The sequence below is a fragment of the Prunus avium genome, chromosome 4, assembly GCF_965620075.1.
Source record: "Prunus avium chromosome 4, drPruAviu1.hap1.1, whole genome shotgun sequence".
NCBI classification, from domain to species: domain Eukaryota; kingdom Viridiplantae; phylum Streptophyta; class Magnoliopsida; order Rosales; family Rosaceae; genus Prunus; species Prunus avium.
The window spans coordinates 19083427-19096831 of record NC_142287.1 but is presented as its reverse complement, the minus strand read 5'-3'; the positions used below and the strand labels follow the sequence as shown (position 1 = coordinate 19096831).

The window sequence follows — 13405 nt, the reverse complement described above, 5'->3', positions numbered from 1 at the left end:
AAAAATTAAGGATATGAACCTTTTTTTTTGCCAATTTCCCCCCTACCATCTAAATCCTCAACATTTCATTCCATTTTCGATTAAATTATTTAAAAAAATTATTTTTTAAGAAAAAAATTGAAGAAAAATAATTAACCTAGAGCCAACCCCCCCTCCCCCCAACCTGAAGAACCCAATCCACCAACAGGAGTTGGTCCAAGTGGAAGGGGCTTGGATCCTTTAAACAAGAGGTCCTGGGTTCGATCCTAGGCGCTTGCGAATAGAGCAGACTTTGTTGGAAGAGGTCCCCGCTTTGCGCCCGACAGTACCTCGAGGGTTAGTCCCCGCAATCGTGCGGGGGATACCTTGGTTTTCACCAAAAAAAAAAGAACCCAATCCTCCTTCCCCTTCCGTCTCCTCCATCCTCTCCCCTTCCTTCCCCTCCTTCCCCGTCCATCTCCCCTACCCTCCCCCTCTGATCTATCTCCTCCCTCCCCTCCCCTTCCTCCTCTTCCCCTTCCCCTCCTTCCCCTTCCATTTCCACCACCCTCAGATCTCTCTCTCTCTCTCTCTCTCTCTCTCTCTCTCCATGTGCTTTCTTCAATTGTCATCACATTGCATTTCAAGGTTTTTTTTTCCTCACTTTTTGAAGCAGATTAATTAACGCATTAATTGAAATGAAGGATTGAGGGAGCAACAAATATTTTGGTACAAAGATGCACAAATAAAAACACTCTCTATCGAATGTTCACTACAAGAAAAAAGGTCTGTAGTGACCAATTTCTCAGTGACCACATTTATAATGGTCACAAATAGTGTGCATTTAGTGACTAAGTATACTAAATGGTCTCTAAAATGATTGGCACATAATTTGTAATTTTTAATGACCAGAATTGGTGACAAATAGTGACTAATTTAAATTTAATCACTGAAAACAACTTAAATTACCTAATTAGTGACCAACATATATGCAACGGTGGACTGACTTCTTTTCTATCACACATTAGTGACCAATTAACTTCTAAAAATAAAAAATAAATTTATTTGTTCAACTTTACTCAAAAAGGAGGCTAGTACTTTGGAACGATCGTCTTGAGCGAGCGAGCACCGATCGTCGTCTTCGGCGAGAGTGAGCGAACAAGCATCGACCGTCTTCTTCAATGAGAGCGAGCAGCGATCGTCTTCTTCATCGAGAGCAAGCAGCGATCGTCTTCTTCGTCGAGCGAGCGAGTGTCCTCTTTGTCTCTGTGGTTTTGATTTCTAGGTTTTATCCTAATTTCAGGTGAGCTTTCGATTTCTCTGTGGTTTCAATGTCAGCTTTCGATCTCTATCCCTCTACATGGTTTTCTATCTCCCTCAATCTCTCTCTGAAATCATCTAGGTTTCATCTGGAAGCTTCTCTGCTCTCAATTACCCAGGTGCGCTCTCTATTCTTGTGCTTGATTTCGATTTTTTAATTGTGGTTTCGATTGATTTTGATTTCAAGTTTGATTTCGATTTGAGTTAGATTTTGAGTTCGACGTTGAGTTTGATTATCTCCCAAAAATTTCGTGGCTTGATTTCCTAAATTCTCAGTTTCTCCTAACTGTCATTTGGTTTGTGTTGTGATTTTCATTATGAATAAGAATATGTTCTGTTTGATTATATTTACTTCAAGAGATTATGTGTTTCCGATGTGCAAGTTTGGTGAGCAAATATGAATATGTTCTGTTACTCTTAAAAGAATATGTTTTGTTAATGATTTTTAAACTTGTTTTAGAGTGTTTTAGAATGAGAGAAATGGTATATCCCTCTCATACAGATCATCTACATACATATGTTGCATTGCATAGTAAAGAAGAAGCAGAGAATAACTATCTAAACTCGTTTTCATCTGGATACAAAGAAGAAGCACTGTAGCAGAGGCAGTCATGGACTAATACTCTGGTTCCACAAGCTGCCACTACGACAAAAAATGTTTTAAGTCTCAAGGTACATTAGACCAATTTACCAGGTTTGATTTCTATATTTTTTTTTTAAAGTTAAAATTTTTGTTTTGTTTATTCTCTTTTGCTTATTTTTCTACAGAGTTTTGGCTCCAAAGGCTTGGTTGTGTTCTCATCCATCTGGTAACCAATTGCAGACATTGTTATTCAAATTGTGTATTTATGTTTAGTGTTGGTTTAAAATTCAAATATCATCTACTTTTGTGATTTAAAACAAGGTTTGATGTTTGAGAACTTTCAGAAGATGCTCCAGATGATATAGAAGGGTTGGATGCTTCTGCAGCACATGTTGCCTCCTTGCCGCTTTTGTTATGCCATGGAAAATGTAATCATGATGACCTCTTATACACATATATTGTTAGTTTTATATGCCTTTTACATCCTTTGCTCTAGCATCTTCTTTTTCTGTAGGTTCTGCTGTGAAATTTACGCAGACTTTGAGTTCAACTGGCTATCAGAACATGGCATTCAAAGCCTACAATGGGTGTGTCATTTGGACATAATTAGTTATAGTTTTGCATATATATTATTAGTTTAAGGAAGTAAAACAATGTTTTATTTGGGTATGCAGGCTTGGTCATCCTGGATCAGTTATCCTCGACTTCATCATCAATGAGGTTGGCTTACAACTCTCATCTTACTACAATTGTTTTCTATGGTAATATAAACCCATCAGATTTAATTTGGCTAGCTTCATTTTTAAGTTTCTAGTATATCAGCAAAGTTTATCTTCAATATCATCTTACTACAATTGTTTTCTATGGTTCAAGTTTCCAGATTTTTTTTTGCTGACTTTATCTTCAATATTTTTTTTTTCCAGATTAGTTGCTCTCTCTCTCTCTCATGAATCTTTCTTTTAGTTTAATGGGTCTCTCTTATTGGTTTGTCTTGTTGATGTTTTGTTTTTTCCTTTTTGTTTCTCCTTGTTGCATGTTTAGCTGAAATATGTGTGTGGTAGACAATAGAGGGGTTTTTCGAGCAGTAGGTTCATTGTATTTTGCTGTGTTTGTAGGAATGGGCTCATAAGCATTACACAACAAAAGTATCAAGAGGGGCCATCTCAACAATGGAGAAACTTCTACTAATTCAGGATGCAAACTACAACTAATTCAGGATGCGGAATACATTTATCAATTTATTTTTAGATTTTGTTTTTGAGAGATACATGTCTTGTGAATTTGTTGGGGGAATGTTGATACATATATAGTTTTTTTTAAATGATATATGATGCCCATTTTGTTATTTTATACTTTTTTAAGGTATCAAAATTTTATCTTTAGTAGACTCTATGAAAAGAAATTAGATGTGATTTTACAGTTTTAATAAAGAACTGAGTAAATGAATCTAATTAGTCAGCAATTGTTCTATAGACATTTAGTGACTAACCAGTTTGGTCAGCAATATGGGCACGTGACCTTGTTTTAGTGACCAAAATGCATGTTTTGGTGACCAAATTGTAGCCCTTTAGTGACCAAAGTTGTGGTCACTGATAGCGATTTTATTAGTGACCACACATGTGAAGTCACTATTTCTTTGGGTTGTAGTGACCAATAATTGAATATGGCCACTAAATAGAATTTGTGACGAGCTTCTAGTGACCACACAGTGACCACCAATATTTGGACACTAATTGTGTTCAGTGACCAAAATTGGTACTTTTTGTGTCCAACTTGCTGGCCACTAATAAACATTTTTCTTTTAGTGGTTATTAGGGACTGATAATAGAAACAGTCTCTATAATATACTACTAGGGACAGATTAACAAATATTTTGGTACGAAGATGCTTCTTTGAGCCTGAAAATGTAAATATGTTGACCAAAACCAATGAATAGGAGGGATTCTCATATTAGGCAGGAGTAAGAGTAGCAACACAGTGGTAAGACGACTGCATAATCAAGCAAGTTGGAAAACTCACTTCCAAATCTTGAGAGAACCACTCAAATGCATGATAATATGCAAGGTAGTTTGGTTTCCAATTTATAACCATGCTGTTTGTATTTCATTTATATTGATATATACCTTAGCATATAGAGAGTACCTTACAATTACCTCCCTTGGGATACAAGCCTATCCAATATTCTCTTACCTGGTTGAGTCTAATGGGAAACTCTTATTGGCGCTTTATCATTGTGATCATGAATTACAAGCGTCTTGCATTGCAATTATATTTTTTATTACACATATGTCATCTCTTTGACCAAAAGCATATAAGGGAGAACTAATGCTTAAGAGTTGCATGTCACTAGGATGCATTTTATTTCCGACAGTGATAGTGCCCTCGGAAAAAGTCTCAAAGTGTGTCGGAAATACACATATTTTTTTTTTGCGGGAAGCCTTGGCGCTTGTTGTATTACCGACAAAAGTCATTGTTGTTGGAAATGCCATGGTTATTTCTGAGGGGTTGATTATGCCCTCGGAAATAGTCAGTTATTTCCAATGGAAACTAGTTCTTCTCGGTAATAATCAACTAGTTTCGAGGGCATTTTGATATTGTCAGAATTGCTTGTATATTTCTGACGAGCTACTTTTAGTCGGAAGTAGTTGTTTATTTCAGACAAAAGGTCATTGTTGGAAATAGTTGTGTTTTTCTTTTCATATCATTAAAAACAAATATTTAAATATTATCTCCACAAATGAGTAATTGTCACATATATTACTTGTACCATAAATGTTTTGAATCATTAAACAAGTCGAAAACATTTTGTGTTGACATATTTAACTACTATAACATAACCATCAATTACTTAATAAACTCATCAATTACTTAGTTAAAATGATATAACTAAGTAATTGATGCCATGAAATTTTAAATTGTTATTTTCTTATCCAATAAAATCATCTTAGCTCATATTTCATTTATTTATTTGTTGATACAAGCAAATATTGGGGGAGGAGACTTAGAACTTTTGGTGCAAGAGTAAATGTCCTTAATCACTTGAGTTACAAGCGTCTTGCATTACAATTATATTTTTATTACACATATGTCATCTCTTTGACCGAAAGCATATAATTGAGAACTAATGCTTAAGAGTTGGACTAGTATATTGTGGAACTACAATAATTGTCAAAAAGATTTCATTATCAACCATTCATTTGATCACAACAATTGGAATACTAGTATTTTAAGAATCTAAATCAACCATTCATTTGATCACAACTTTCACTATATATTTATAATATGACGAAATAAATTGAATTATATATTTGTAAAGTAATTCATATGATAAAAGACAATAAAAACAATTAAACAAGCATGGAATAATTTTTAGGACCTTTTTTTTGTTTTTGTTTTTAATTTACATTTGTGAAGTCTAAATGTTTTACTAGAAGTTTTCTAAAAAATAACTCCCACCTCCAGGGCTGCTAAAAAAATTGAAGCGAGGGGCCAAACTCAGCAGACCAAAGTATAAGCGGCAAGTTTCTAGCGCCCAAACGAAAACGAAAACGAAAATGTGATAAATTTTCAATTTTTATCGCGTTAGGGTTTCCCAACTTGTCAATTACCCAAAGAAAATCATACGACACTAATTATTCCCCTCACTGAGTCTCAATCTACTCTTTTGCCTCTGCTAGAACACCATCGCCCCTACCAACACCGACTCCAAATCCCCATCATCCAGCCCAACTCCTTCATCTCCTCTGTCTCTATTTTGGTCAAAATGCCCAGTCTGCTTCTATTTTGCCCAAAATCGAGCAAGACTTCCTATAATCATAGCTGCCTATGAGGTTTTGTTATCTCGCTCTTCAGACTCAAGTCGGCGGCCGTAGAGATCACCCCTCTATCTTCTTCACTTATTGAGTTTCTTGAGGTCCGTATCTCCATCCCTTTTTATTACTTTTAGCTTTTGTAGCTGTTTAAATGTTTATGGCTTTAAGGGCTTTTGGAAAACTTCGTGTGGATTTTTAGGTGTTTTATTTTCTAACGATGTTTTACAAGACCTCGAACTCAGATAAATCTATCAATTATCTCTTTGATTTATAAAGTTCGAGTAGTTGTGTGGAAATTATTATGTGTTAAGATATGACTTTTGGTATTCAATTGATTGGTTTCTGGGATTTGTTTTATAATATGCTTTGTGGGTTGGAATTTCCGTTTCACTATGGCTGGGTTATAGTTTGAGAAGTGAGGGCTCATTTTGTAATAGAATAGCCAATATGCTGACTCATTTTTTTTTGAGCACTAATCTTACCCGTTTCTGGTTTGGGGAGACCCCTGCTTTGATTCAGAATCTCTTTTTTGAGGAGTGTGATCCTGTACTTTGATTAATGATTGTCGTTCTTCTTTTTTTTTTTTTTCAAAAATAGTGGGAGAAGTGAGGGAAGGGTGAGGATGCACTTACAAATTTTTGGGTCTGGGTTTTGTTTTTCCCCTTTATTTTGTGTGACTTTTGTCGAAGTTAAGCCCACACTAATTTTTCTGTCATTGTTGTCTTGTGGATATTCTGATTTTGCAGACTATCCTTCACATATAAGAAGGCAGAAGTAAGGTGAAGATGTGGTGCATATCTTAAAGGTTTCTTTGGATGACTTGTATAATGGCAAACCAAAGAAATTCTCTCTCTCTCCGAATATTTTGTGTCTGAAATGCAAAGGGTATGCCTTTATTTGTCACTCTGTTTACTTGTATATAACTTTAGGCAGTGGATTACAGTGATGTGGTGCTCTTTACTGGTTTTTTTTTTTTTGTTCAATCTAATTGCTACTCACAACAGCTACATTGTATTAGTATTAGTTCTGTATGGGAAATCAAGCAGAATATGAATATTCTCTGCACTTCTTTGTTTGGTCTAAGGTAAGAACATTTATCAATCAATGTGACATTTATGGATTCTTCAGATAGTCAATTAATATATATTTATATCCTCTTTTGTTTCTTCTATAATCTTATCTTTCTCCAATAAAGCTTCTCTATTTCTTATTCTCATCTATGTCAGTTTCAAGAACATTGTGAAAAATACCAGAAAGTTATTATTCACACAGAGCAATTGACAGGTTAAGGTTCATTCATCCAACTTCTCCATAATGTTAACTTCTAAATGCAAGCTGCTATAGAGTAATATGATTCATTTATTTACTTTTTGGAATAATTCTTAGTATTGTTAGAGCACAATCCAAAGATTTGTATTACTGTTGGAGTCATTACATAAATATTAATTGCAAGATTTGTATTGGGCTATGAGCTGTTTGTTTGGTGCTACTTGGTATTGAGAGTTATGTTAAATGACATAGAGCAATACTTGAGTGAAATGGTGAGAACAATAAAATAATCTCTATTGGTGATGATCGGTGTTCTATACCGGTACCTTAATTTCAAATTGCTTACTGTTTTCTTCTTCTTTGCTTAATTTCATTTTGTCTTTTATCGTATATTATGTGATGGTTTCTTATATGGTGTTACTAGCAATTTAATCATAATGAGTTTGAAGATGACTAAACAACCAAATTAGTTCTGTTTGTTTCTGCAGTGCCTATCCATCACCGTAATATGATGCAGCCAAATAACTGAGATATTGCGTGTAGGGCAGCCTTGTCTTTGTCACATATATGTATTGCACAATGAAATTTTATTTATTTATGAAGATATTTAGTGTTTTCAATTGTTTTGCTTTTATATAGCATTTAACAAGATTTTCACAATGAATTGACATTGTCATAAATACATTTGTTGGTTGAACTTGAATATAATGTTTCCGACAACATTTGTCTGTCCAAAAACATTGTCGGAAAAACAAATGTTAAAAACATTTGCGGCAAAATTAGCAAATCACAAATGCTAAAATGTCCTCATTTTGATTTTTTTTTTTCTAACAATATTTGCGACGACTATTACTTGTTGGAAATTCTATTTTTTGTGACGGCTCATTGGAAATAGACCTTTTCCAATTATCGTCATTTAAGAAACATTTCCGACGAACTTGAAATTATTTCTGACAATGTTGGAACATCTAAAATACTAAATAGTCCTCGTTTGCAAAATTAGTTTTCGACGACGTCACATTATTTACGACACACATTACCTGTCGGAAATACAATTTTTTCCAACGGCTTGTCGGAAATTCACCTTTTCCTATGATCTCTTTTCCAACGCCTTCCGACGGCCCGTTGCCCTAAAAAAAAAACGCTTTTTTGACTAAAATTGGTATTTCCGACGTCTTTCTGCCTTCACAAAAAATGTTTTTTTAAGAAAGAATTTACAGTAGTTATATAATTTAAGAGTGAAAATATACCTATGGCTCCAACAACAATTTGCCAAGTGATGGCAACCGCGGTTGGATCCGCTACAACCGGAACATGATGAATTGCTGCAACCCTCCAAGCTTTTGTGCTTGGTTTTTTCATAGCTAGCTCCTGGTTCTGGTTGCATGGTTTTTTGGTAAAGCTTGCATGCTTTGAGATGTTAAGGCTTCTTCCTAAGAGAGTGTTGTTGGAGGTGCTTGGAGTTGCCATTTGTGTGAAGGAAAAGACTGAGGCTTCCATATTTGGTCGTGTGAAGCGTTGAGGGAGTGAAGGTATCGGCTGAATTGAAAGTCACCACCGCTTCATATTGGGCCACGTTGCATCTACGCACTCACCCACTTATTAGGCAATGTGGATCACACATATATATTTGCGAATGCTTGTGCCTTTTCCCCTCATTTTTGCCCAAATAAAAAATTCTCTCAAAGTCATTTCAATTTTGATAATTATACTCTTATAGTTCTATAATTTTAGCAATTAATTCCCAATTAAGGGTAAGTATTCGTTTTTCTCCGTAACATGTTACACGGATTTATTATCGAGACTTGTTTTGAGTAAATTAAAGACTTCAATTAACACTACCTTCCAATCAAATCCATTCTCGTGCTCCAAATCACCATCTTGTTGGAATGATGGTGGCAGTGATTGATGCGGACCACATGTTTTTGCAAGTGGAATTCCACACAATCCTACATTTCCCATGTATGAATCATTTTCAAATGTATTAAATTGTTTGCCATGAGGTATGGGCCCCACAAGTCGATTTTCTGAAATGTTGAACTTTTCAAGTGATGTCAAATTTGCCAATTGCTCCGGAATATCACCTACAAGTTTGTTTGAAGAGAGATCTAACCATTCAAGATTGCTCATATCGCCAAATGATGGTGGAATTGTACTTGTAAAGCTCATTATGAGAAACGTTAAGCCCCTTCAATGATTTAAGCTTACCGATTACGTTTGAAATCTCTCCTCAGAAACTATTATTTGAGAAATCAATAGTTCTGAAAAAAGTTTGAATCTTCACCATTTCAATTTCGAAGCCTTTAATTGTCACTGCCATAGTATCCTCATAGTAGCCCTCTCCCATATATTTCAATTCATGTTCTTGTGAGTTTATCATGGCTGTCAAATGTTCAAAATATTTTATTAGCAAGAGACCGCTAAACTGATTGTAAGATAGATCCATGATACGCAATTTTTGGAATGGAAACTTAATTTTTGGAATGCCTATTTCACCATATATAGAATTTGTTAGACGTCAAGATGAGAACCTGCAACTTCGAAAGAGATTCTAGCCAATTTGGGAATTTATCTTGAATTTTGTTGTTTCCAAGGTGTTGGCACCAAAACTGAACATATAGAGATGAGTGCAACTTACAAGTGATATGGACGATCGAGAGATCGATTGAGTGTTGGATACAGACTCTTCCTGTCCTCAGATGCTGATCCTGAATAGAAGGAAGAAGATTCGTGAGGTCTATGGAACCGGTGTGGAACCAGCCTAAGACCCTCCGATGCTAAAGTAAGTTTGTTTTCTAAGAGCTTTCGTTGTTGACAATATATTAGTATAAAAGTCAAGCTGAAAAGTCTTACCCCTGTATTGTAGTCAAGGGGCCTATTTATAGAGGGCATTTTGTATGCTCTTAGTACTTAATTTCGATGTGGGACTCGTGGGAGGGCCCTATGAGGTTGACACGAGTTCTCTAGATATTTCGGGCGGGTGCTTCGAGGTTGATTCTGCAGAATCAGTAGGGCGTACCGATTGTAGACTGCTGGGCCTGTAGCGACCTTTTGCTGCTTTGAGACAATACCATCGGTAGCTGATGTTGATTGTTCGGAGCCTTGGGCACTTGGGAGTTTAAGTGATCCACGTGTCAATGGATGAGTGGAGGATCAGGTATGGTACAAACACAAGGTCTAGAACTTCCAACTCTCTACATGTGAGCAAAGATGGCGGCAACAACCCTTCCAAGTGATTTCCATTAAGATCAAGATTTCTCAAAATGTTTCCCTTAGAAAATGTCCCAGGAATCACGCCATGAAATTTATTATTCTATAGATCCAAAACAGAGAGGATCTGACTGAAGTTCCCTATGCATTGATGAATTTTACCACTCAATTTATTATTGGACAAATCAAGGATTTGAAGGATACTCAAGCTACAAATGGCTGGAGGCATCTCTCCAGTGAATTGATTGTTTGATATGGAAAAGAAAAATGTGGAAGGTGATGGAATTGGAAGCTCTCCTTGGAGAGAATTGTTGCAAAGGTCAAGATACTTGAGTTTTTTCCACCGAAGTTGTCCTGCAGTGCCAGTCAAAGAGTTGTGAGAAAGATCCAAAGACCATTTGTGCCAGTCATATATATATATATATCTCTCTCTCCCCGCGACCCAAGACCCATTTGTGCCTCCCCCAGCCATATCCACCCTCGCTAGCTCTTTGTACCCACCAACCTTGCAACCCATTGGTGCAACTTTCACGGGTCTGTGCGAGAGAGAGGGGTTTGGGGAAGGGGCTTTAGGTTTCAAACAACCCAGATTTTAAGTGGGGAGTGGAGGTTGGTCGGAGATCGAGAGAGAGGGTGGCGATGGTCGAGATAGGGGTTGCGATGCTGGTAGGGTTCGGATCTAGCGGAGAATGGGGTTGTCACTGGCTGCTGGGATTTCAATCGAGGATTTGGGTGATGCTTTGTTTTATTAGCTGTTGTTAAAGCAGTAGAGGATTTGGGTAGAGATAAAAGGTCCAACAAAAAAAATTGAACATGTTTGCAAAGAGAGAGAGAGAGAGCATTGGAATGGTTGAGCTGGGGATGGGGAGTTATTGTTCTAGGTTGGTGAGATGAGGGATTGGCTATGGTGATTGGGTGTGTAGAGTAAATTTTTTTAGGGAGAAGATAGAGAGAGGGTGGGCTGGTGAGAGGGGAGGCGGCGGTTGGGAATAGGGATGGCAGAAATCCCCGTCGGGTCGGGTCCCCGGCCCTAACGGGGGGAAATTTTCGGGGCAAAAGCGGGTGCGGGTACGGGGGAGACCCGAAAAAAAAATCCCCGACGGGTTCGGGCCGGGTATGGTAAGTGTGTCCCCGTCCCCGAACCCGGCCCGAAATATATATTTATAATTTTAATTAATAAATATGCCAGTATATTTTTATATTTATGTATAAGTCTAACCCTAAGTAAGTTAACCTCTCATATTTTTCCTAATCCTCTCTAACCTCCATCCAACAGCCGCCGCACCTATTTCTTTCTCTCTCTCTCTCTTTCTCTGTCTTTTTCTCCTGCTTCAGTCGCAGAGCAGAATCCATCTCTCTTTCTCTCTTAACAAACATTATAGTCATTCTTGTCTTTGTTGCTTGGAAAGCTCACAGGTATTCTTTTTCTACATTCTAATTTGGTAGAAAGATTACTTGGCTTTTTGTTTGTGGTTATGATTACTTTTGGTGGAATGAGTTTTCTTTGTGTGGTTATGATTACTTGGGCTTATGTGGGTCTACGACAGATGTGCTATGAGGGAAAGTTTTTGGATTATATGGGTGGAAAGAAACAAGAGAGCATTCGTTGAATTTTTTTTGGGTTTAGTCAGAGAGCTGTCATTTTCTGTTAGTTTTTTTGTATAATTTTCCTAAAAGTTTTTCACTACTCTTGTAATTTTGATGAATGAAAATGGTTGCTTTGCTGGCAGATTGAAAAAGCAGTGGCAAGTTCTTACATATGGAGGTTCAAAGTGAGAGAGCTGAGGTTAGTGAACATTCATTTTGTAATGTTTTTTTTTTCTTTTTAGAAATTCAGATTTATTTTAGTGGCTGACAACTAACTTGTTTTTTTTTCCTATATCAGACACAAGATGAAGAGAATGAAACTCCGAAAACCCAAAATGAGGATAAAAGCAGCCCTGCACCAATGGAAAATGATATCAACACGGCAGAATCAGGTGTCCCTCAACTTGATGGGAATAAAGTAAGAAAAGCTAGATCGCCTGCTTGGGAACATTTTGAAAAAATAGAAATTGGTGGTCAATTGAGAGCTGTATGTATTCATTGTAAAAAGAGTTTAGGAGCAAATAGCAAGAATGGGACTAGACATTTACTTGATCATATGAAGACTTGTGTTTATAAAAGACAAAGAACCATGAATCAGTTCATGTTGAATCCTACAAAGTCAAGTGATGGGTCAGTTAAGCTTGATACTTATAATTTTAACCATGAACATGCTAGGAAAGCACTTGCAAATATGATTATTCTTCATGAGTATCCATTATCCTTGGTTGATCATATTGGATTCAAGATATATTCCAATACTTTGCAACCATTGTTTAAAGTGTGTTCTCGAAACACAGTCAAGAAAGATATATTTAAGATTTTTGAAATTGAAAGAGAGAGAACAATGAAGTTGTTGGACACGAATAAAAGTAAAATTGCAATTACAACCGATATGTGGACATCGAATAATCAAAAGAGGGGATTCATGACCGTCACATCACATTTCATTGATGATGCATGGAAATTACAAAGTCGTTTGATAAGGTAAATTTATTATATTGTTTTTATTTGAATTGTTAGTATTTTTTTTTTAAATAATTAGATTGTGACTTCGTTGATTTTTTATAATTGTAGGTTTATATATGTACCATGTCCACATACTGCGGAAGTACTTGCGGATGCTCTAATGGAATGCATGTATGATTGGAATCTTGACAGTAAGTTGTCTACCTTAACTGTAGATAATTGTTCTACGAATGATTCTATGATTGCGATAATTTTAGATAAGCTTTCCTATAGTTCACTTATGTTGGATGGACGTTTATTCCACATGCGCTGTTGTGCACATATTTTGAATTTGGTGGTGAGAGATGGCTTAGAGGTGATTAAAAATAGTATTGAGAAAATAAGGTATAGTGTTGCATTTTGGCTTGGAACTCAAAAAAGAGAGGAGAAATTTATTGAAACAGCCAAACAATTGAGAGTTCCAACATCTAAAATGTTGGAACTTGATTGCAAAACTAGATGGAACTCTACATATTCCATGCTTAAGAATCTGAGTTGGATCATTATTTGGATGAGTCTCTTTTACCTAGGAATGATGATGATGATTTTGATATATTATGTTGGTGGAAATCAAATGGGATCAAATACCCTACATTGCATGATATTGCTAGAGATATTTTGGCCTTTCCTGTATCTACAGTTGCTTCAGAGTCTTGCTTTA

General features: G+C 36.3%; 1 protein-coding gene and 2 long non-coding RNA genes across 11 annotated transcripts in view; all 3 read left to right on the top strand.

Annotated features, from left to right (window-relative positions):
- The first annotated feature begins 982 nt into the window (after positions 1-982).
- LOC110771816 (uncharacterized) lies at positions 983-3211 on the top strand. Of its 5 annotated transcripts, XR_015834990.1 has the most exons (8): positions 985-1261; positions 1361-1397; positions 1739-1950; positions 2047-2087; positions 2206-2289; positions 2376-2448; positions 2536-2581; positions 2977-3211. It is a non-coding gene; the product is annotated as an uncharacterized LOC110771816 (long non-coding RNA). The 5 variants fall into 5 exon arrangements; XR_015834992.1 differs by having other exon boundaries at positions 983-1261; positions 1361-1950; positions 2209-2289; XR_015834993.1 differs by having other exon boundaries at positions 983-1261; positions 1361-1950; positions 2536-2622.
- Positions 3212-5288: 2077 nt separating this feature from the next.
- The window catches only part of LOC110771817 (uncharacterized), a 120069-nt gene continuing 111952 nt past the window's right edge, over positions 5289-13405 (top strand). Inside the window, exons 1-4 of one of the 5 annotated variants that reach the window (XR_015835246.1) lie at positions 5325-5774; positions 6420-6757; positions 6900-6957; positions 7431-7560. This is a non-coding gene — a long non-coding RNA (uncharacterized LOC110771817). Of the gene's footprint in view, positions 5775-6419; positions 7142-7430; positions 7563-13405 lie in introns of those variants that run through there. The other 4 variants (XR_015835244.1, XR_015835245.1, XR_015835243.1 and 1 more) reach the window with 4 other exon arrangements.
- On the top strand, positions 12164-12727 carry LOC148294971 (zinc finger BED domain-containing protein DAYSLEEPER-like; the record flags this gene model as incomplete). The annotated part of the gene is made up of 1 exon (XM_088251334.1): positions 12164-12727. A coding segment is annotated over one exon (564 nt), but the record flags the coding sequence as incomplete, so codon positions are not given.